General features: G+C 38.2%; 2 protein-coding genes across 15 annotated transcripts in view; both read right to left on the bottom strand.

Annotated features, from left to right (window-relative positions):
* Positions 1-4,096, bottom strand: part of UBP1 (upstream binding protein 1) — a 79,911-nt gene extending 75,815 nt beyond the window's left edge. For 3 of the 5 annotated variants that reach the window (XR_003094028.1, XM_025204146.1, XM_025204147.1), the window contains exon 1: positions 3,229-3,365. Coding sequence is in view for 4 of the 5 variants with exons in the window: in XM_025204146.1 (XP_025059931.1) it covers positions 3,229-3,308 (80 nt within the window). In the remaining variant the exon portion in view is untranslated. Of the gene's footprint in view, positions 1-3,228 lie in introns of all 5 variants that reach the window. The other 2 variants (XM_025204149.1, XM_025204148.1) reach the window with 2 other exon arrangements.
* The window catches only part of CLASP2 (cytoplasmic linker associated protein 2), a 216,568-nt gene continuing 196,755 nt past the window's right edge, over positions 2,027-21,839 (bottom strand). For all 10 annotated transcript variants that reach the window (XM_025204139.1, XM_025204136.1, XM_025204140.1 and 7 more), the window contains 8 exons: positions 20,878-20,984; positions 19,994-20,150; positions 18,744-18,972; positions 13,149-13,342; positions 11,465-11,593; positions 8,457-8,663; positions 5,522-5,638; positions 2,027-4,210 (listed from right to left, as the gene is read on the bottom strand). In XM_025204139.1, the coding sequence (XP_025059924.1) occupies positions 4,124-4,210; positions 5,522-5,638; positions 8,457-8,663; positions 11,465-11,593; positions 13,149-13,342; positions 18,744-18,972; positions 19,994-20,150; positions 20,878-20,984 (1,227 nt within the window). In that variant the 3' untranslated portion in view covers positions 2,027-4,123. The remainder of the gene's footprint in view (positions 4,211-5,521; positions 5,639-8,456; positions 8,664-11,464; positions 11,594-13,148; positions 13,343-18,743; positions 18,973-19,993; positions 20,151-20,877; positions 20,985-21,839) is intronic.

Here is a 21,839-nt window from a genome sequence, read left to right as displayed (position 1 = left end):
GGGGGGAAGGGGCAATAGAAAGAATTGGCTAAAAAAAAAATAATTCCAAAACACTATTTTCAAAGAACAATACTGATTGAATACATTCACAGTGATCTCTAGTACTGTTTTCAAATAATACATATGCATTTTTTTAAATAAGCACATTTAAGTTAATGCTTATACAAAATATAAGTGAGCATAATACAGCCTGTAAATACAGAAGTGAAAATGTAAGTTCATAAATACAATTTATCAAAACTAAATCTATATTGAAAAAAAAGGATATGATGAAATGAGCTATAATTTTCACAGTTGTGAAATAGCTATATTTCTTTCTGCACACTACCAACTTGAAACTGCAGTTTAGTTTCTGAACTACTTTTAAATACATTTCTGTACCATTTTTATACTTGATGGAAATTACACAAATTAATGGTATGGTATTTTCAAACCATTATCACAATGCCTCCAAAAACAATTCACATTTAGAAAAGTATCTTTTGTAATATTTGGTCATTATCTGCTGCTACTGCTTAATAGTAACAGAACGCTTAAAGTTTAAAAATACTTTTGTATGAATTAACACAAGAATTTTCAAATACAATTACCCCACTACAATTTTTCATTTAAAACTGATAATTAAATTACTTTTAATTGCGTGTATTTAATGTTTATGTTGTTTCCGATTCAGTTTTCAAAATTAGACATTTATGAACGGTTTAAACAATTATATACAATGAATCTTGCAGGAATTATGCATAACTTGATTACAAATCTCTCCGATTGCTGATAAAGTTACACACATACACACACACACTTTTTGTATTTATTATATTGGTTAAAAATCTGTGGTAGCCACCATTTGGATAATTAGGAAGTTCCCTAGCTGGAAATGTAACTCTGTCTAGCTGAGAACATAATACTTACTCCCTATCAACAAGTGTAAACAGTGGAATACTGAAATCAATAAATTGTTTTCTGAAACACAGGCTAGTGTTACCAGGTCTATAACATTTGCTTTGCTTATGTAAATACCTGTATAGGGCCACTCTATACTTACAACAAAAGTAAACATTTACTTTTTTGTTTGTTTGCCACCATTATCTTCTTATCCAACTTTGCAAATTCAGGCTAGGATTACTAGAAGCCTACAAGTATGTATGCAGGGAGGTCTACATTCAGCAATCTCTATTCTGACTGACAGGAATGGTCAGATAAAATAATTATTACAGTTAATTTAAGAACACAAAAATTATTTATGTCTACACTACAAAAATTAAATGATTTGTAAAATATAACTTTAGTCAAAACATGTTAGGCACCCCTCCATATATGTAAAAAAATATTTCTGAGCCTACAATTTAATTTAGGAAGAAATGTGAACTACTAGGTTCTGTCCTACAAGTCAAGGAAAAAATATGACAGCAGACCACAAACATATTTTACAACTGCACAATTCAACATACTTATTTTACAATATAAATGGAACAAAACTCTGATTGTGACAGACTGCAATTGCTAAAGTCCTCTTGAAGTGACCACTTTAGAAGAATAATTTGTGAGCAAAACCAAATTAAAATGCAATTGGGGCTAAAAGTAGGGCTGTTTAACTTGACTACACATTTGTTTAATTAAAAAAAAAAGTTTTTCAATACCAGTGAAATATAGATAGCAAGACTGTTCCTTGCTAAAAGGGTATTTCTAAAACACCTTAAAACTTCATCCAAGAGACTGTCTCCCAATTAACAAACGAGATTTGGTAGGTCAATAAAAGTTATAAACTGTTATAAATTAAAATATTCTATTCATTCTCTGAAGCGACTGCTTTTGGTTGTGTAGCTATATGAATAGTACGCTTTCATGGCATACTAGTTATGCTTATGAGCAGTATAGAAGAACAGTATTCTGAACAGAGCAAGTATGTAGGTTCTTCTACAACCATTTGCTTTGGTTGTATGATGTCAATGACATTTATAATCTGTCATATAGAACATGATTCAATAAAACAGAAATACAGCTTATATACATGGTTAATTTTTTCAAGTAATGTTATGTACATTTTATTGCCAGTATATGCACAATGGTAAGCATAGAACTATAAATACACAATGTAATTAACCAGTAGAAAACAACAAGAATGTTACACAACGGAGGAAAGAAAGGGGAGATACTATTTTCCTGATGCAGCTGCTAAAAAAAGGGATGATGACAAATGACAATTTTTTTTCTTTTTTAAAAGTTTTTACATACATTTCTACAGTTTTTCTCCAATAGGACAGATCTCTGCAACAACAGCAAATTGCTTAACAACCATGTCTCCTCTTTATCAAATTCACTTCAAATCAAAGTGAAAATGACCTGTCAATGTATGCAATTGCAAGTATTCAGCTCTACTGTTATTCAATTTTGTGATTCAGGGTAACTAGTAAGTACAGTGCATTAGCAGTTTGTCATGATATTTGCCTATGTGTTGTAGAATACGGCTTTGAATACACAGTAACAAATGATAATCTGAAAAATAATTAAAAAAAAGATTTCCATAGACAGCTTTTCCACAAGACACTATGGGCAGCAGCTCAGTCAAAAGTAATCACCCTGAAGAGGTAGAGAGAATTTTAGCCTAGCACAGAACATCCTTGGCACTGCTATTTTCTCTCTTATCAGGACACACTTCCTAAAACTAGACAATGAAATGGTAAAAAAACCCAAAAAAACGTTAATTTCCATCATTCCTGGAAAGGGTGCTGTTTTACCCCATCTCTTAGATAAGTAGCTTGTCGCTCACTGATCACATCTGAGAAACAGAAGACATTTAGGGACAGGTATTTACTTGATCTTTGTTCTCTTTCCGTTATCAAGTTCATAAATACAAAGAAGTATTATTCACAATAAACCAAAATAAAAAATGCAAAAAACAACCTGAAAACATTTCCACAGCTTAATCCAGATGGGTCTTGACAATGCTATTCAAGGAAACCATGCAAATAATTTGGTGTAGCTTTCCCAACTCATCCAAAACTGTTTTTTTTTTTTTTTAAATTAAAGAGTGGCAAGATCCATAGCGCTTGTGATTCTCCCCCCACCCTAAAATTCAGTGCAGAAAAATCTTACTGTTTTAGAAAGATAACCAATAAACACTCCTCTGCACTGCTGTCATATATCCCCAGTGTGACTTATGATACAAAACTACTGATTCCAGCAATTAGGTTGAGAGGAAACAGTCTAGTGATAAATATAAATACGTACTGAGCATGCTTGGTCAGAGCACTCCATTCTAAGGCATCCTGCTTGAAGAAGTGATGGTGACAAGGATGGTTCATGTCCATCAAGTGATCGCTTACTGTGCTGCAAGATAGCAGGCTGCCACACTATCACCAGTTCTGTACCACTGTACTCTGAAAAGGCTGTCTTCCACATTAGGAGGTACTAGTGGTACTAGTCCCCTACTGCTCATTCTAAATTCTTATTTATGGGACAAACATATACAACCAATGAACAATATCACTTTTACAGAACAGGATCAATCCAGCTTTTTTTTTTTTAAACAGGTATAATTTTCAGTCTCCGTAGTATCCCAAACAAGATGTAAATAAGATGATGTACCACCAATACAGTGACCGAGTCTAGATGCAGTTCAGACTGGTCCTGCCTTGTTTCGCACCATTTCTTGTTTCTAGCAAAGAACATGATATACTTAAACAAAAGAACAATAAAAAATGTTATTCTGCAGCCAAATGAAAGCAAAGGAATTTAGATTTTTAAATTTTAAAGCTTAAAGCATTCCTGTTTAATTAGCATTTTTTAAAATTCTTTTAAATACAATTTAACACTGGCAAAAGTTAATGGGAAGACACAGAGGAGTGTGAACAGGAAAAGTGATGGATTAGATTTTTTTTTTTAATTAATTTCTTTTATCAACTGATATTAATACTGTTTCTCCTTGGTTTTGGAATAACTCTACTGCAACAGTCACATGCAGGCTGAGGTTAGCCTCCGGTTAAAGGAAAAAAATCCCCAAAAAACAAACAAAAAACCCAAAACAGAACGAGAAGAGTTTGAAAAGGTGAACGTGAGAATTTTCCTTTCACTGATGAGGGTCTGTCCTTTCTTTAGGAGACCTGGTTCACTGTCGCCAGATTCATTAGCTTTGTCCAGAAACGTCTGTTGCTGTATCACCTGCTCCAGAGCCTGTCTGTGCACGTTTGATGTAAAGGTTCAGTAATTTCATCTGCAGATTGAATCCAGAAATTCACTATTTAGTATTTATCAGAGACAAAGTGTAATAGTAAAATCTTTAAATAAGGCTCCCAGCAGAAATAAAATACTGAACTATTTTCCCTTTGGTGAAAATGAAAATTAGCTTCAAGTTGTGGATTTAAAAAGTTAAGAACTTTTTTTTTTAATCCATCTTCTACAGAAAACTTCAGACCAACCTTCTTCATTAGAGGTTGTACAACCTATCTGAAACATGCAACAAGAGAGCTAAAATAGCTAAGCTGAAGTTAATATTGCTTACTTCCTGAGTTCAGTGCCAACTTGACTAAGCTGGTATATTTTTAATCAGGGAAAACTCATTTAATTCTAGTCACAGTCATTGTTAGGGTTCTGAATGTCTTTAATGATCAGGTTTCAGTGGTCCTTTTACTTCCTAAAAATTCCATCTTGTCCAGGGTCACCTTAAGCAAAGCCATGTAAAAGCCAAATAAGGATACATCCACTTTGCACAAGGAGGAATATTTACAGTACTATCACTTACCACACTATAGAAATATAATCTTATGTTTATTTTATGTGATAAAAGGATAAGTTTTAATAAAATTAGCATATAGTTGTTTCCATGTAAAGTCTTCTATATGGGAGATGTCAATGAAACTAAAATTTTCTGCTGATTTGAAGCTATCCTAAAAGCTGTAAGATTCTTTTTTTTTAATTTATAAAACACTGAAGTACTAAGAGGATTATGGTATGCAAGAAATCAAGGAGAACATAGAGGCAAGGTAGGCTGAGTTCTGTCACCAAACAGTGAGCTTTAAAAAAGGCAACATTGTATAGAAATGTATAGAGGAGAATTAGAAGAGAAAAGCAAAGCAATACTTACTAGGTTCAACTGTGGGATGGCCTGATACATACAAGAACAAGTTTTTATAGTCCATTCAAGCATAAAAATGTAATACAAATGTAATCTCTAACTTTTTAACTAAAATGTTTTTTTAAATTCTGATGCATAAAAGATTTTGCTTTTGATAATCTATTATATAACCAAGTCTAAATCTAAAACAGCAGAATATGTGTTTTAATCGGACATTTCTTCTAATAGAAACTTCACTTGTATAAGAACTGGATAATTGAATTTATGGTTTGCAAGCTTCTGAGTCTTACATTTCAGTCACAAAGATTATTAATTTGGTAGCAGCTTCATTAACCCTGATCATCAGTCCTTCAAATATGTCCTACATATCTTAGTTTGAACAGACGCTTCCAACTACACTGTAAACATACACATGAAATTATGGATAGCTGAAAATTATCTTTCACTTACTTTACTGCCAGTGAGTTGACTAAGATGTGGTTTAAGTTCATCGCCAATTACTGCATGGATGGCTACAAGGCAGAAAACACAAGCCTTACGAACACTGCTCTCTGAATTATCATAGCCCTAGAAAACAACAAAATCAACGTTACTAATATATTACTTAATGACTAAAACCAGCAGTAAATTTACTTTTCCTTTTTATAGATACATATAAAAAAACTACACTAAATGTTTAGATTGTCAAACAAATTAAGACTGCCTATGCAAGAAAGGTTACTTACCAGTAGCTTTTGTCTTTGGGAGTCATCCCTTTGTAATATTTATAGATATATAGCATGCAAGGTGTTGAAGTGCAGAACTGCCTTGAAAAACTTTGTCTCCATTACAGTGTTACACAATTACACAAAATCTCAAGAGAATAGTATCACATTGCCTTCACTGTAACACTGCTGCCCTGCAGATAGAGTGGTCTCAGATACCAGGGAACAGGAAGATGGTATGAACAGAAACAGGCATATCTCCGAGAAGTGTTACTGTTAAGTAACATAATCTTTAAGGGCCTCTGCCCATTCATACTTGTGGAATATTAGCAAACAGCACTCCTCCAGGATGATGGTGGGTGGGTAAGAAGTTCTTAGTCAGGCACAGACTGCTACACCATTTCTCCTACACGGAATATGGAGTGCAGTGTTAAAGCCAAGTAATAATGTTGCACCAAGCTCCTTAGCTACTGTTCTGCATACCTCCATCAAAAGAACCTAGCAAGGCATGCCATGGAGACCGTGGTGACTGGGGAAAGGAATATTTAAATCAGAAGTTACTGGTTTTCCAGCTAAAATGTAGCAGAGTGCTGTACACATCTCATAATCCAGTGGTATAATCTTTGTATGGTACTTGGTTCCTCCTCCCATATCTCCCCTGATGCTATATATAATGCTGAATTTTCTAAAGGGCAGGTTTTGTTTCCCCCAGATGTCTTTCCGTTGCTGATTGTAATATTATTTTCCAGTCACACCCAAGGGAATCGCTTGTCCATATTTAGATGCAAAGAAGGAAACCTGAGACTACCTGAGGCACAAAGTTCAGATGAGGCCTCATAATGCCTTTGTGCTGAGGGGCCATAATATAAGCAAGAATGGCTATCAAAACACTGAACTTACTCTTCCTCCCAGATTTACTGCTATTAGGAAGGCTATTTTGACTGATAAACACACAAGAGAAAAGCCAACAAGACACTCATTAAGAAAAGCTGATCAATTTTGTTAAATAAGATTTAGGTCCAATACAGACAAGGCTTCTGCAATGGGGGCAAATGTTTACCAAGTTCTAAATGAACCTGCATACTAGGGTGAAAGAGAAGAGAGTCAATGTTATTGCGATTAGGTTCATGGCATTCTGTGTTGGATTATGAGATAATAGCATGCAAAAAGTACCATTCATGGGGAAAAATGTCCATGTTCTCATACCAGCGAAGCTGCTGGAGCACTCTAGGATAGTTTGTTTCTTTGAAAGTCATGTCCGTTTGGTATATGAAAATCTCCTGCGCAGAGCTTTAAGATTCTCATATTCAGATGGATAAAAAATGAGATCTAGATCAACAAGGCCATAAGATCTGTATTAAATTTTTCCTATATTCCTGGACTCTGCTCAAGCCACAGGTTTTCCATCAGAAAAGAGATTGTATACAACTCTTACATAAACCCAATAAAGTACAAACCCAATTCTGGGCTGACATCTGAAGTATACTGCAAATACTACAAGGACCTTGGCAAAGACTTGCCAAGTTGTGAACAAATCACATGAGAGTGCCTCAGGTACTTGATTTGAATACGTTACATGAACATCTGTGTCCTTTAAGGTAAATCACATGCCAGTATCCCTGGCATAAAGTAGGAATAGGGTCCTCTAAAATACACTCAAGAACCTACACATTTTCTTTTGTACTTGGGGTTTCTGAGATCTTGGGATAGGGCTCAGGCCATCACTCTTCCTGGAGATGAAAAAACGGAAGATATACCATCTTTTCCCTTGGTGTTGCTTAGGGACTTAACAGTGGCTTTTTTAAAAAAGGCTCTTATGAGAGGGATCCATAAAAAGGAGATGGACAAATAGGTAGCCAGATGCAGTGTCCATCACAAATGGTGTCCAGTGTCTAGTGATTAGAGGCAAGTGTATGGCTAGACACTGTAAAAGGAGAAAAGAAAGCTAGGTCTGAAGAAAGAAGCACATGGAAGGAAGGGTTATCGATCTGATGTTTGGCTAGACCATGGAATAACTACTTGGCTGCAGAAGCAAAGTGTTTTAGGCACAAGTATTAAGGAATCCAGTTCTCACACTGCTGAGGTGCTGACTAGTACCACGTGCAGAAAAGGCAGTTACCCATGCCAAAGAAAAGCCTGCCTGGATTGAGGCCAGAACTGTTCTCGTCTCCAACAGGACTTTCTTGTAGACTTTCTTGTTTCTTGTACATACATCCAGACAAATAAACCATGTGAGCTCTACCTGGGATTCTTCCATGATGGCGCCTCAAACTGACTCTCCACCATTTATTTATTTGTACAACCTTGCAGAGTCATCTCTTGGACTTCACTTCCCAAAACTCAGATCACACACATTGTTTTTAACAGTTTCAGAAACAAAGAAAGAGCTTTAAAGGCCATTTATGAACCATACGTTGAGAAACACTTCCTAAAAGTACTATATTCATAGTCCCTTAAGTTAAAATGTAATGCAATTATCTTATTCTTTAAGAACAAAGTAAAATTTTGGGTTCTAATTAGGTACAATTAATTTTAGCGGTTTGACAGTCAAAAACATGTTCTCATGACTGATAAACCAGATGCAATCATCTATTACCCAAATGTAAACTCATGCAAGCTGAGTGATATGCTGCAGAGATTTTAAGTTATTTTCATTCTTTATCTTTACAATAGGTTCTTACCTGTATTAGACCTGGCACAATCTCTGGTAAAAGCTGAGTTAGAGTTTCTTTAGATACTCTTTCTATTACTTTTGTCTGCATTTTAATTGCAGCCAAATTGATGGGATAATCTGCAGTTTGGATAATGGGACAAAGAACTTTGATGCACTGATCTGGGCTAATGGAAGTGGCTAGCATTGAAGCAGCTTCTTCAGCAGATCTCACCACCTACATGAATATTAAATAAAGACATTGAGAAATAATGATTTACAAAAGTGCTTATACAGTCTATATTCTATCAGTTCTGCTTCTGAGGCTTACAATAAACCAGATACATTTTATTCATAATTTAATTACCCATTATCTGCTCTAAATACTACAAAAAACATTTGGATCAGAAGAGAACCCCAACAAGTAAACTTGCAGAATTTTTCAGTATCCATAAAATTCCTAAATGGAAGCTTTGGACATTGAGTACTTCAGGAAATGTGGCCCTTAACGATAATCTAAAACAAATGTTTATATGGTGCCAATACAGTCATCAACATTCCTCCAACCTGCCTGACAAGGAATGTTAAATCTGGTCTAGAACCTCTTTAGTAACTGCTATGTCACTGCCAACCTTGACAACTGTAAGGGCACTTGTATACGTGATGGTCGTTACGATGTATATGCGACATAAATGTAATTTGTGTTGCTTAATGGCGTCACACATTACACATATGCCAGTTTTGGATTTTTTAAATGACTGCATCATTGAAAATTAAACCACATCTGGATGTAGGTTAGCTTGCAATATTGCAAATTGCAACAATGGAGCCATCAGGTGGCCCCCCAGCTGTGGGAGAGACAAGCAGGCTTTGGCACCCTTACCTCCTGCTTTCACAAGTTAGTAAGGAACTGCAGCAGGGAAATGCTGAAGGAAGTAATGAACCTTTCAAGTACCTGCTAAAGAAAGAAGTGGAGAGGGGCCTGATTCTTTTTTTATTTTGGTGGAGCCTGCCTGTCTCTCCTGCAGCCAGGAGGTGAGCTGCAGCTGGACTGTGTGGCCCCTGAGCTGCGGGGGCCCCAGTCCTTCCCTCTGTGGCAGCAGCATCCCCCAGGGCTGCCTGAGCAGGCTGCTGCCCCAGCTCAGAGGCAGCACCTGGCCCGATCCAACTTTTCCCTGAGCCTGCCCAGGGAGCAGTGCCCGGTGGGCTTCCAGTGGGAGGGCTCAGTGAAGAGTTGGACCAAGCTGGGTGCTGCCTCTGAGCTGCGGCAGCATCTAGCCTACAAGCAGTCTGCCTGGGCAGCCCTGCCACTGGAGGGAAAGACCAGGGACACCCACAGCTGAGGAGCTGCTCAGTCTGCCAGAAACTTGCCCCCTGGCTGCGGGCAGGCTCTGACTCTGACAAAAAAAAAAAAAAGGATCGGGCCCCTCACCATAATGTGACAGAAAAATTGAAACAGTGGGTTTCAATTAAAAACCCACCATTTTAATTTAGTGGGCATAAAATAAAACCTTGGGGATTAAGAAAACAAAATAAAACCCCAACACATGCACAACGTTCTAAGTTGTTTCTTCAGTTTCGATTGTGATTTCTCTGCTGTAGTTCATTACTTCTTTGCAGGTCCTTTTGATTAGGGAGGCAGATTTTTTTGGTTTAAGAGAATTTTTTTTTACAAAAGTATAGTTTTACTTCTGAAAGCAAGCCTCGTCTGCATAAATCTAGAAAAAAATGAAAAATAAGCATTAAATCTTGAATTAGGAGTTGAAAGCTAGCAAATGAGTATTCGAGTTACAAATGGCAATATTGGACAGGGTTTTTCCCCCACATTGCATGCTTCTGTAACTGTGTCCTGCTGGCTGGCAGTTCACTCAGCTTGGTTGCCGATATACAGGGGAGCTGTTCTCTGGTGCTACTTGTGATGGATACTCTAGAACTGCCTGCATTTATTTTCTGGCTGATTCTGGGGGGCTAAACACACATTCCACTTCCAGTTGCCATGTCTGTTTCTAGTGTCACAAAGGGAAGCAGGAGGTAATCCCGCCACTTCTGATGATGCTAGCATGGAACGGTATGGATTCAGGAGGGTGGGATTTCTTCCTCAGCTCTGTCCCTTTTGTTTCACTTCTTCATTTAATGAAAGCACAGGACTGGAAGAATGAATGGAATGGAGAAGATGTTACAATAAATCTGACATAAATGGTGGAGGAAAAAGGAAGGAATTAATCAACAGTTTAGTAGGAGAAGACAAGAAAATGGAGAGGTTGCAACCAAGTTTCCAAAACTTGAGCTCTGGCAATCAGCTCCACAGAGTATAAAAAAAGGAAAGAAAATGAGTGAAAATTTAACATTAAAAATTACAGAAAAGGTTTTCTGAGTTTTTCTGCCTACCAACCTCAATGATGAACTGCTTAGTGTTTTGGTGGGCACTGTTTACATTTCCTGTTTAACCCTTTGTGTGCATGTTTTCCACAAGGTGGGATCTTTTCTGCCTGTGATTTCCCTTTTATTTGTCTTACACTTCCGATATCCCCGTTTCCCTTATTGCTATTCTTCTTTCCCAAGCTTGCTCCCCTCTACCTGATTAGTCCTATCAGTAGTATCATTCTTTACTCCTTCTCTCTCAACTGCTGCTAAAATAATATGAAAAATGAACTCTCAAACTACTGGCAAAACTTGGTTAGGGAACTGCATGGGACAGAGCTCTGATCCCTTGTCAGGTTCAGTTCTGTCTCCTACCAGTCTAAGTCCAGTGGAACTACAGAGCTCCCTGAAAATAACTTCCCTTCCCCAGACCTCCAGACTAAGTAGCCAAAGTGCTAAAGATGGGAAAACACTCCCACCAGTAGCACCTAGAGAATCATGGGAGGCTCATATATAATTGACTTTATCTGCATTATTAAGGGACAATACCAGGGCAAAAATCCTAAACTATCAGACTAATTACTCACTTATTGGCAAACTGAGTAATTTATCAAGCACATGCTTTAAGCATTACATTTGATTTGCAATCTGTCACATCTTTAAACAGAACTAACCAACCTCCTTATGAGGATCCTTATGAGCTTCTAGAGTCTTCATGATTGTAAGCTCGGCATAATTTTTAAATCTTGCTGGTTGGTTCCTTAGAATTTCTCTTAAAACTTTCAGTGCTAAAGCTCTGATTGCATGCTAAAAAATAAATGTTTTAAATAATTAGGTTATTTCTCTTTAGTTAGATGATCTCTCTTTAACATTAGCTTGGCAGTTGGAAACAGAACACAAAGCAAGTTACACTGTAACCCCACGTTATACAATATGCACCCAATCTTTCGGTAAATGGAATAAGCAAAATAATCTTTAAGGCAACCCATTCTTTTCCCTACCCCTCATTCCATATAAAATGAATCAAAGAGCTTATTGACATACATTTGGGCTATCAGCATTATCTACAAATCAAAAAAAGATGCAAATGTGTTAATCCTAGCATGTGGCAATAATATGAAAAGCCACCCTATTGGATTATTTATAACATTTATTTTACAAAATATTGTAATTCACAGTAGGATTTACAAAAGTGTGTCACTGTTATCATTTTTGAATCTCTATCACCAAATAGCCATGAGCTTTAGTTTCAGGTCTGATTACAAGGAACACACACAGTTTTGACAAATCTAACTACTGCATTTTAGAAATCTCTACAATCTCTTCTAAATGTCTTTCTATAAATAGTATTGTTTTGCTTTTAGGATTTTAGACTTTGGAGAGTGCCAATGAGCTAGTAAGTTTTGTGCCATAGGTAATTTTTATGTCCCACTGGAAAGCTAGGGAAAAAAAATCTCCCTTCCAAAAAGGACTGAAAGATGTATACACACACCATGTACTTAATATTTCATTATTCTAAACAAACTTAAGTTTTTCATCCATTTAAACCCCAGCTATCCAGCTGGAGGCTTATAGGCTCTAGTGGTAGCCTCTTCTTCTGCTATGTGGCAGACAAGGACCCACAGGTGTGTGCTACTAGGTGTTGCCCACTCAGCAGGAGACAGGAGACCACGGGAAAGGGGGGATTTGCAGGGGAGAGAGCCCAGAGAGTGTAGCCAATGTGATATATGGCTCGGGACTGCCTGTGGCCCCCCAAATACACTCAAGTGGACAGCCCTGATTTAGAATACAAATTAGATCAAGAAGGTAACAGTCTCCTACTTGTGTGCATAATACCCACTATACCATCAATCACCACAAACACTGGCTGAAACAAAGTAAGCCAAATGCAGCGTAAGTGCCATTTTAATATACAATTCATGATTTTTACGTTAATTTATATTTAATATCTTTTTAATTGGTATCTGAAAACAACAGTCATTATGCTAGTTTTTGTTTATTGGAGGCTTTCCCTATAGCTAGACATACTGACTCCCATTCCATGTGCATGTCCCCAAGTCAGGGGCAGGCAATTATTTCAGGTGAAGGGCCGCTTACTGAGTTTTAGCAAGGGTAGCTTTTCACTGTTTGTGACACTTAGATTATTCAAAATTTAAAATTTTTCTTGTTTACTTATAATTTGCCTACTGTCATAAAAAAGTTATTTCTAGCAACATTTATTGTCTAATCCCCTTCACAGAGGTGCATGTTAAAGCCAATACAAAACAAACAACTGAACAGGTTACTGAAAAATGGTCCCTAACATCAAAAGAAATATCTGTACGTTATCAACTTTTTCTTATTTGGGTTTGTCTGAGCTTACCTCTTTGTCCCCAAGTGTTTCAAGTAACAGGAGTAGTATTGTTTTGAAGTGCTCATCCCAAACACCAAAGGACTCTTCTTGAGTCAATTTCATAAGCTCGTAGAGGGCAGCCTTTCTTTCTTCAACTCTCTCATTATGGTTTGACAGTTCCTTCAGTAACTCTGCAACCAGATCAGAATGGTCCAGGGGAGGCTCTATTGAAAAGGAATAAATGGACATATTCCTTAAAATTGTAGGTGCAATAAACATCAGAGTCTATGTATATTGTCCTACTCAGAGACGCTTTCTAAGCTGACTAGTGTTAAGATGGACTGACTTCATTTTCCTCATATCTGTTTGCCAAAATAGTTTTATTGTCAAAATAAATACTTAAATACTGTTATTTTCAGGATAGCCAACAGTCCTTTACGATGCTGTATCAAAACAGTGTCTGGATAATGCTGAGAAACAAAATTTCGGTTTTAAATCTTCCAGTGTTGAAACTGAAGGTTTTAAAACCTTTTTTATATTAGATAGGCTGCAAACAGGTATCACATTTATCCTGGGATAAGCCATTTTTATCCTAGACCAAACTGCAATCGTAAAGACATCCATGTCCACTGTCCCAGGATAAATCCTAAAAACGTTTCCCAGTTAAGAAGTACCAAGATTTTACCCCAGGACAATGTTTCCCAACCAGTGTGCGGCGGCAGAAATGAACATGCGTGCCATGGAATTTTGCGATGGCAATGAGCTACAATAGGTATGAGGATGGGGAATGCCTTAACAGGTGTGCTGTGGAAAATTTTTATTAATGTAAGTGTGCCTTGGGCTAGAAAAGGTTGGGAAATACTGCCCCGGGATATCGCAAAGTACATCTGTATGGTTATCCCAAAATTTCATCACTGAATCAATGGCAGAAAAGCAGCACTGTACTCAAATGATCACTAACCCCTGATTAGAAGGGTGACGCGTGTATATGCCTATCCTGGGATATTTTTGGTCTGGGATAGGCACAGGCACAACTTATTCAAGGACACAGGAAACATCTGTTCCTAGATGAACAGAGCATATTCCCTTCTCACCCTACCCCATAATTAGCATTTAACCCATTTAAGTAAGAAACTTAAAGCATATGTGGCTTAGTTTTTGGGGGTTAAAAGGAAATTGATGCTTCATTGCACTTGTGGGAGTTCTCTACATATTGTACCAACAAATATTCCTTCTACATGAAAATGTAGCACTAAAAGTGAAGCTGCAGCAACACCAAGTTAATGAGGACCATGGGAATTTCTTAAGGTTGTTGCTGCTCTGACTACTGTCATTTAGACAAACTGTGTATGCAGAATAATTTTAAATCTGCAGGAAATGATACTATGGTGATGAGTGAAGCATGGATAACTAAGTTGGCATTTATACAGGTTGGGCAAAAAAACCCTAGGATGCTTGCAAATCTTCAAACTTAAAACCTTGGTCTCCATGCGAGTTCAATTATTACCAAATAATCTTTTCTCCATTACCAAATAGTAATATATTCTGCTTCTGGAAAAGAAACTTACATGCCTTTTACATAGGTCTTAAAGGCCCCTGGCAGATATTATTTCCATCAAGCAACAAGTAACATCACCTGATGGAAACTTATGGGCAAACTCATCATGTTGCCTGATGGACGTGCCCTGCATCACATTCAGAGGGTATGCTACCCAAAAGAGGAAAAAAAAAGTGCCTTGGGAACTTGCTCTGCCAGCACTCATCAGCAAGGGGAGCTAGAGAGCTGTTGGCAGGAACTGTCAACTAGGGCTGTGCGAAACGGCACCATTCCGTTTCAACTTGAGTTTCGAGGTTTTGATGGAAAAGCATTTTGTTTTGAATTTCATTTTGATTTGAAACAGCTGTTCCATTTTGCTTTGTCAAAATGGTGAGGCTGTTTTGACGTTTCCCCCATTTGCTATAATGGGGAAGCTCAAAACAGCCTCTCTCATCTGGCAGGCAGATCAGGGCTGCGGGCCCCCGATCTGCCTACCAGATGAGGGAGGGAAGCAGTGCTAGGTCGGGCTGGGAATGGGAAATCCGGGCTCAGTTCCCTTCCTCTGCGCTGTGATCAGCTTCCCGCAGCCCCGCGGCAGGTGACAGGGAGAGCCAGGGTTGCGCTCCCAGCTATTGCTGGGAGCACAGCCCTGGTTCTCCCATCTCCCACCACCTCACTGCTGGCTGCTTCAAAACTCGAAACATTTCGACTTGTTTTGTTTCGAGCCTGTTTTGACGCCTTTCATTTCAATTCGATTTTGCTGTTTCGAGCTCAAAGCGAGTCAAAACAGTGTCGAACCGAAACAGCCGGTGAAATTTTACACAGCCCTACTGTCAACCCCTCTCATACCTTCAGTTGTGATACTAATGAGAAGTGAGCTGAATTCCCTTTGGGAGAAAGGGTTCCTCCCCTAACCCTTGCACCAGTGCTTTTGTGCAACTCTTGCACCAGTGCTCCCTGCCCGCCCCAACCAGCAGCTTTCCAAACAAACAAATTCCCTCCCCCCCTCTCAGATTACTGTTGTGTGTAAGCAAACCAAGTAATCTAGATCAGGGGTTCCCAACATTTGTGTGCCCAAGGGCACATTCAAATTTAAAAGAAAAAGCAGCGGGTGCCAATATGAATATTAAAGTAAATATTTCTGCAAGAACCATTTTTGTTGATTTTTCCTTGTGATCTAATCAATTAAACACAGTCCGTGAGATTATTATTCTGCTTTTGCTATTCTGTAAGAGGATGGGTTAAGGAGAATAAACTAGTAAAAAGTGAACCCAAAAAGTGAATCTCTCTACTGTCTTGGTAAATGGTTCAGCATCTAGAGCACATCTAAATCATAACTCTTTCTTCTGTTCACAGTAGACAACTCACCTGTTCCATTTGCATTCTGATTTGGCTGACTAGCCAAGGACATGAAAACAAAAATGTTGGTTATAGAAATCCCTCTCCTCCTGCCTCTATTAATCAGCATGTTAGAGTTTACACAATTAATAATGCATGCATTGTGAATTTTTTAAGTGGACAATTAAAGTTCACCTACACGACAGACTGAAATTGTGTTCTGCTTCAACCCTATGACAGTTATAATTAGTAGAGATGACTGGAACAGAGAACATACTTTTGCTGAAGTAATGTGATTATTTTTACTGCTAAAACCTGTGTACTAGGTTTTGAAGATAAATTACCATGATAAATTCTCATACCGAGAACACATATTGGCATTAAATTAGGGAAACAGGTCCTATCAGTCCATGATACAATTATCAGCATGATAGCCTCATAAATTTTTGCTCGTGTTAAAAGCATTCAAACGTAACAGCATCAGTTCATGAATTAAGAATTTAGCAGTTTTTACAGGACTAACATTTTATAATATAGTTATTCTTTGGGACCTAGAAAAGTATTCCAAGTATGGTATGAACTCAGAACAAAATAATTTGAAGATTAGTAAATAGTAATGGTAAAAGAATTTTATAAAAAATGCAAAAAGTAAGCTTAGATTCTCCTAACCAACATCTTTTTTTTTTCTTTTTTGTAAATCAGAAGGAATGTGACAGAGCAAGGAAGACCAATTTTGGTGATCTTGTTCTTAAAGCAATTATGTTTGATTTGGATGAAGAGAGGTATTTTTTCCATCATCCAATTTACTTAGGTAAATATATTCACCAGGCTTCATGACTAGCTGCAACTGCATGTGAGGCTGTCTAAAATAATGTTTATATACTTCACTACTTAACTAAATTGGGACTCCCAAGGAACAGGTATGTTGCATGTTTGTGGGTTATGGGGTAGGGAAGAAGTTGGAATAGAAAATGTACCTGTGCGTTCCTTCAAGTGGAAGGGAAGATGTTTACCAGTGATGGCTGAAAGAGTAATAGCTGTGACTCCTCACAGTTCATAAGGGCAATCAAAGGGAGGCAGTAAAGCTACCCTAGTAGACTGTAATGCATCAGTCACATACTGAACAAAATAGACAGGGAACAAATAAATACCTATATTTACCTGACTCTAAGGTGACTTCAAATTTAAGATAACTTTCCAATATTTATACATTTGTTCTAATTCTTCATGTATAGGAGCTAATTATTGGAGGGTTGTCTTAAATTTGTTCCCTACTTCCACCACTGTTGGGGGGGAAAGCAGTGGCAGGAGGCAGGTCATAGGGGAGTTAAGTGACCCCCCCCAACCTTACCTTTCCCTTGTGGCTTAGGCTCTGTTCCAGAACGCACAGTGTTCTGGTTCCCACCAAGCTTGGCAGTGGCAGCCCTTGTCTGCCACTGCCAATGGCAGTTGCAGTGGTGTAAGCTCCAGCCCTGGTCTGAGACTGGACTGGAGCTTACACCACTGCAACTGATGCTGTTGGGCTGTGCTGGGCCAGGCCCAGAACCCTGCGTGAAAGTGTCAGGGAGCAAGGGGAAGACAAGGGGATAGAGGCAGCAGAGCAGACACCGCTTAAAATCTGTGGACAGTATAAATTTAACTGAAAATAATATCAATTTAAGTAATCAAGGAATGCTGTACTAACTAAACTAGATAGGGGGAGTAGTGAAGGAGGGAGGGCTCAGTAGATACAGTCATATGCATAATCCTAGGATCCTTGCTACATATGGAGATATATCAAACAAAACTTCCGGGGGGGAGGGGGGGGGGGGGGGGGGGGACGGTGTTTTTTAAATGATTATCAATTTTTTGGGTTAAAAAATATGACAGGCCAATTGAAAACTGGACAAAAAGTTCACAACAGACTGAAGACTGCACTTCGTAGAAAACACCATGAGCTAGTTGAATGAGGGAAGACAAATGAGCAATGTAGAATATGAAAAGGAAACATGCTAAATAAAACTTTTGCTGACAAAAATTACAAGAACATACATAGGGAAAGCTTAAAATGCAATTTAAAAGCTTACAAAGCAGCAAGCTAAACATCTATGTTTATGTGGGTTAAATATACTAATCTATTCAGCAGGTGCATTTTCTTTCCCCATAATGTTTAGTCAACACACAATACCAGACTTCTGTTTCAAATAAAAATATTTCACCAGCAAAACCCTACCCAGTTTATCTTTCACCTGAAGCTGGAACCAACGTGGCCCCATTTGCTTTTTGTTATGTACATTGCAGAGATTTTTTCCCCATGAAAATTTTTTTTTAAAGTAGTATAGAGCAACATAATCTGGAACAACTTTCCTTTGCCAGTCATGCACTAAAATATACTTAGAGAAACTGCAGCTTAACCACATAGCATAAAATAAAGCATAACAATTCTCTTTCTTTAACCGAGTCCTTTACTTTTCCCAGAATACTTTGAATTTACAAGGAAAGATATTAATGCTACAGTATTTACTGTATTAGAATTCTATTTGCTTTTACAAGATTGCTTCATTCAAAATTTCACTTGACAGGACTGCTATCCAATAAACTAAGTCTAACAAATATGATTTATTACATTCAGTACACCTGTTCTTTCAAATACCTTTATATACAGCTAATAGTTTAGCTCAGCCTTTGAATTTATGGTGCTAAAACTGTATAGCTATCGTTCATAAATTCAGAAAAAAAACTTACCATTTTTCCTTCTAATTAAGACTTACCATCAGGAAACTGCTCTGCATCATCATCAAACATGGCTTCTTTTAAAGCAGATTTATTAAAAGGACTGATGCTATCTGAATAATTATACGGGTTATAATCTCGTGAACGTGGTGAAGAGTGAGGAGGCATCGTGTTAAGTAATGATGTTTTGTTATCAAGAGCTGTTCGGCCTGTATCAGTAAAACCACTTCCTGCTCGCAGATCCGCTATTCCAGAACCACTGCATAGCTACAGGGGAAATAAAAAAAAATTACACAAAACATGAAACATACACACACTGTTTTCAATTTATTGCAGCTCCAGGGTTAACAGTAGAGAATAAAAATAACCTACGAGATTGTGACTCAAACCAAGCCAATTAAAAAAGTTGATACCAGGCCTCTTTGTACAAAGAGTTTTTGCAATAGTTCTGCTCACTTAAAAAACCTAGTTTTCCTTTCAAATAGTGCATATGAACAATGTCTAAAACTGCACTGAAAAAAGGAGCAAAATTTCATCTTGGAAACAAAATTAGGTATTTAAGGCACCAAAGTAAATGGCTAATTTTTCAGCTGCTTTGTGACGAGAGTTCCTGAAGTCTAATCTACAAATTTTGCCCAAAGCTTTTAGACACAAATAATATATGGATTGATTATCAGCAATTTTTAATAGAAAGGCCAGACCCCGCAACCCATGTTAAACAGTGGGGGAACTAGTCTTAGATTCAAATTAATACAGTAGATTGCAAGTGGGAAAACGGAAAGCACGTGTAAGCACAGGAACAGATAGCAAATCACCACACAGTGAGCACACAATTTATGGTGATGGGAAGTAATTTGACTCTCTGATTTATTTTTCAAATGCTTTTCCATATTTTGATCCTTATGGAAGAATAATGAATGAGTGCTATGATAAAGAATTATGGCAAGGTCACTGGGACTGCCCTGGCAGGCTGCAGCCAGCCTTTGGGCCGGATGTTGTGCACCCCTGCTTTAAGGCTAGCAGTAAAATTTTCAAAAGCACTTATGTGATTTAAGAGCCTATTTTCAAAAGTTAGGCACTTGGAAATGTAAGTCTAAGTCTCACTGAAAATCAATGGGACTTGGCTTCTAAGTAACTTTTGGAAATGGGGCTTGAGACGTCGTGTTTTTGGGTTTTTAAAAAAAAATTATCTTAGTATACAAATCTACTTAGAGATAAACCAATTTTACTAAATCAGGTCCTATTTTGGTTTGCTGATACAATTATTGTCTTTCATTTAAATACTCACTGAATCACCATCATTGTCTTTTTTGGAATCCCGTTTCATAGGCTCATTCATATCTTCTTGACTACGGAAACTGAAGTTTTGAATGGCTTCAGTAACTCCACGAAGAGAACTATATATGTCTTCAGAATTCATGTTTTCTGTGTCATAATCAAATGCACTGTGGACCAAGAGGGAAGGAGGTGGGGAAGAAAATGTGATTTATTTTTCGATTTTGGGTTATTTTTTATTGAAGTTAATTTAGAACTAAAGAAGCTAACTAAAGGTTCAAAGACTATAACGATTAAACTTCATACAAAGAAAGAGTCAGTCCTTCACAACTGTCCACACTGAAGAGAGGGTACATACAACTGCACTCCTGATTTGGCCAGCCTGGCTGCCTACAAATGGCAGTCCTCCTTTGGTTGGGTGATTAGCATCTGGGGGTCCTTCAAACTGACTACATCAGTTAGCTGATGAGGTGCCCATTTACAGAACAACAGGAGAAAGAAGCAGATTTCTTTTGCTCCATTCCACTGTGGCACGTATTATTGCACTGGACTTCTCTGTAGTTTATCTTTTAAACTACTAACATATGAGGGAGGACTTGATTATGGTGTTAACATTTAAATCTATTAGTTATTTGAAGATAATATTTATAAAATAGGTCTCAACTGGCAGAAATGGCAGCTAAGCCACAGAAAAGCATTATCAGTTACTTCTATTTCCCAAATGTTATGTTTTCTGGGAACAGCTCCTTTCTGATAGCTTTTTGAGAACTGATTATTCTTGGAGTCTGGTGTTTGATTTATTCCGATTAAATTCTTTCTACATGTTTTGATGGGGATAAGCCACCTAACAAAGCTCCAATCGCGAGTTTGGGAAGTTACAATACTGCCTTGTATTACCTTGGTGACAAAGTATTCTGTGATGTATTGGTTGGGGAAGTGAGAGGACTGGACCAGCTGGCTGGTGAGCGTGGAGTAGGCCTTGTTAAGGGGCTTCCCACTGACCCCTGAAAGAAAAAAAAATGATACTCCTGAAGAAAATCACATTACCTTTGCATTTATATTATGCTTAATCTTTAATACCAGAAATGTTTGGACAAAATTTACTGGTCCAACCCCTTCCTTTTTGAGACTCCCTAGGTAGATGCAACTAACTTCAGCAACTGAAAAATAAGCAGGAGAAATTTACTTTTTGTGAAGGTTAAATACAGTGAAAGTTATTTCAGTTTACTTAAAGCAGGGGTGTGAAACATATGACCCGCAGGCCAGATCTGGCCCGTGGAGCTATATAAAGTGGTCCCTGGGTTGCTGGACAGGCCCTGGTCCAGTGTGCTGCATGCAGCATGCGGGCTAAATCTGGCACCACATGTGCTGCAGGCAGCACAGGACACCAGTCTGGGATGCCGCGTGCAGCCTGTGATGCAGATGCCCTGTGCAATGTGAAGTGCCAGGTCCAGCTCATTTGCCACAGGTAGCACACACCTCAAGCCAGCATTTGGCATATGGGGCTGACAGCCATGCATGTTGTACGAGGCACTGGGGGCCGGTATGGGGCATGTGCTCCAGGCAACACCCTGCCAGTCCTGGAACCAGCATGCAGTGCTGGTCAGTGAGATGCCACATGGAGCATGTGCGCTGTGCCATCCTCATGCCACGTGCATGGCCAGGCCAGCCCCGCATACCACATGCTGGACCGGCCAGCCCCAAGCCTTGCTGTGCACGCAGCCTCCAGGACCAACATGGGTCATGTCCTGCCTACACTATGCGGGCTGAACCCAGTGCTGCACACAGCACATGGCAGCAGTGCATATGGCACCCTAGAACGATTCCCTGCTTTTCCTGCAGTACAGTGTCCAGCCCAT

The sequence above is a fragment of the Alligator sinensis genome, unplaced genomic scaffold, assembly GCF_000455745.1.
Source record: "Alligator sinensis unplaced genomic scaffold, ASM45574v1 scaffold1118_1, whole genome shotgun sequence".
Lineage (NCBI taxonomy): Eukaryota > Metazoa > Chordata > Crocodylia > Alligatoridae > Alligator > Alligator sinensis.
Note: the sequence above shows the minus strand (reverse complement) of the source record. Positions and strands in the feature narration are given on the sequence as shown.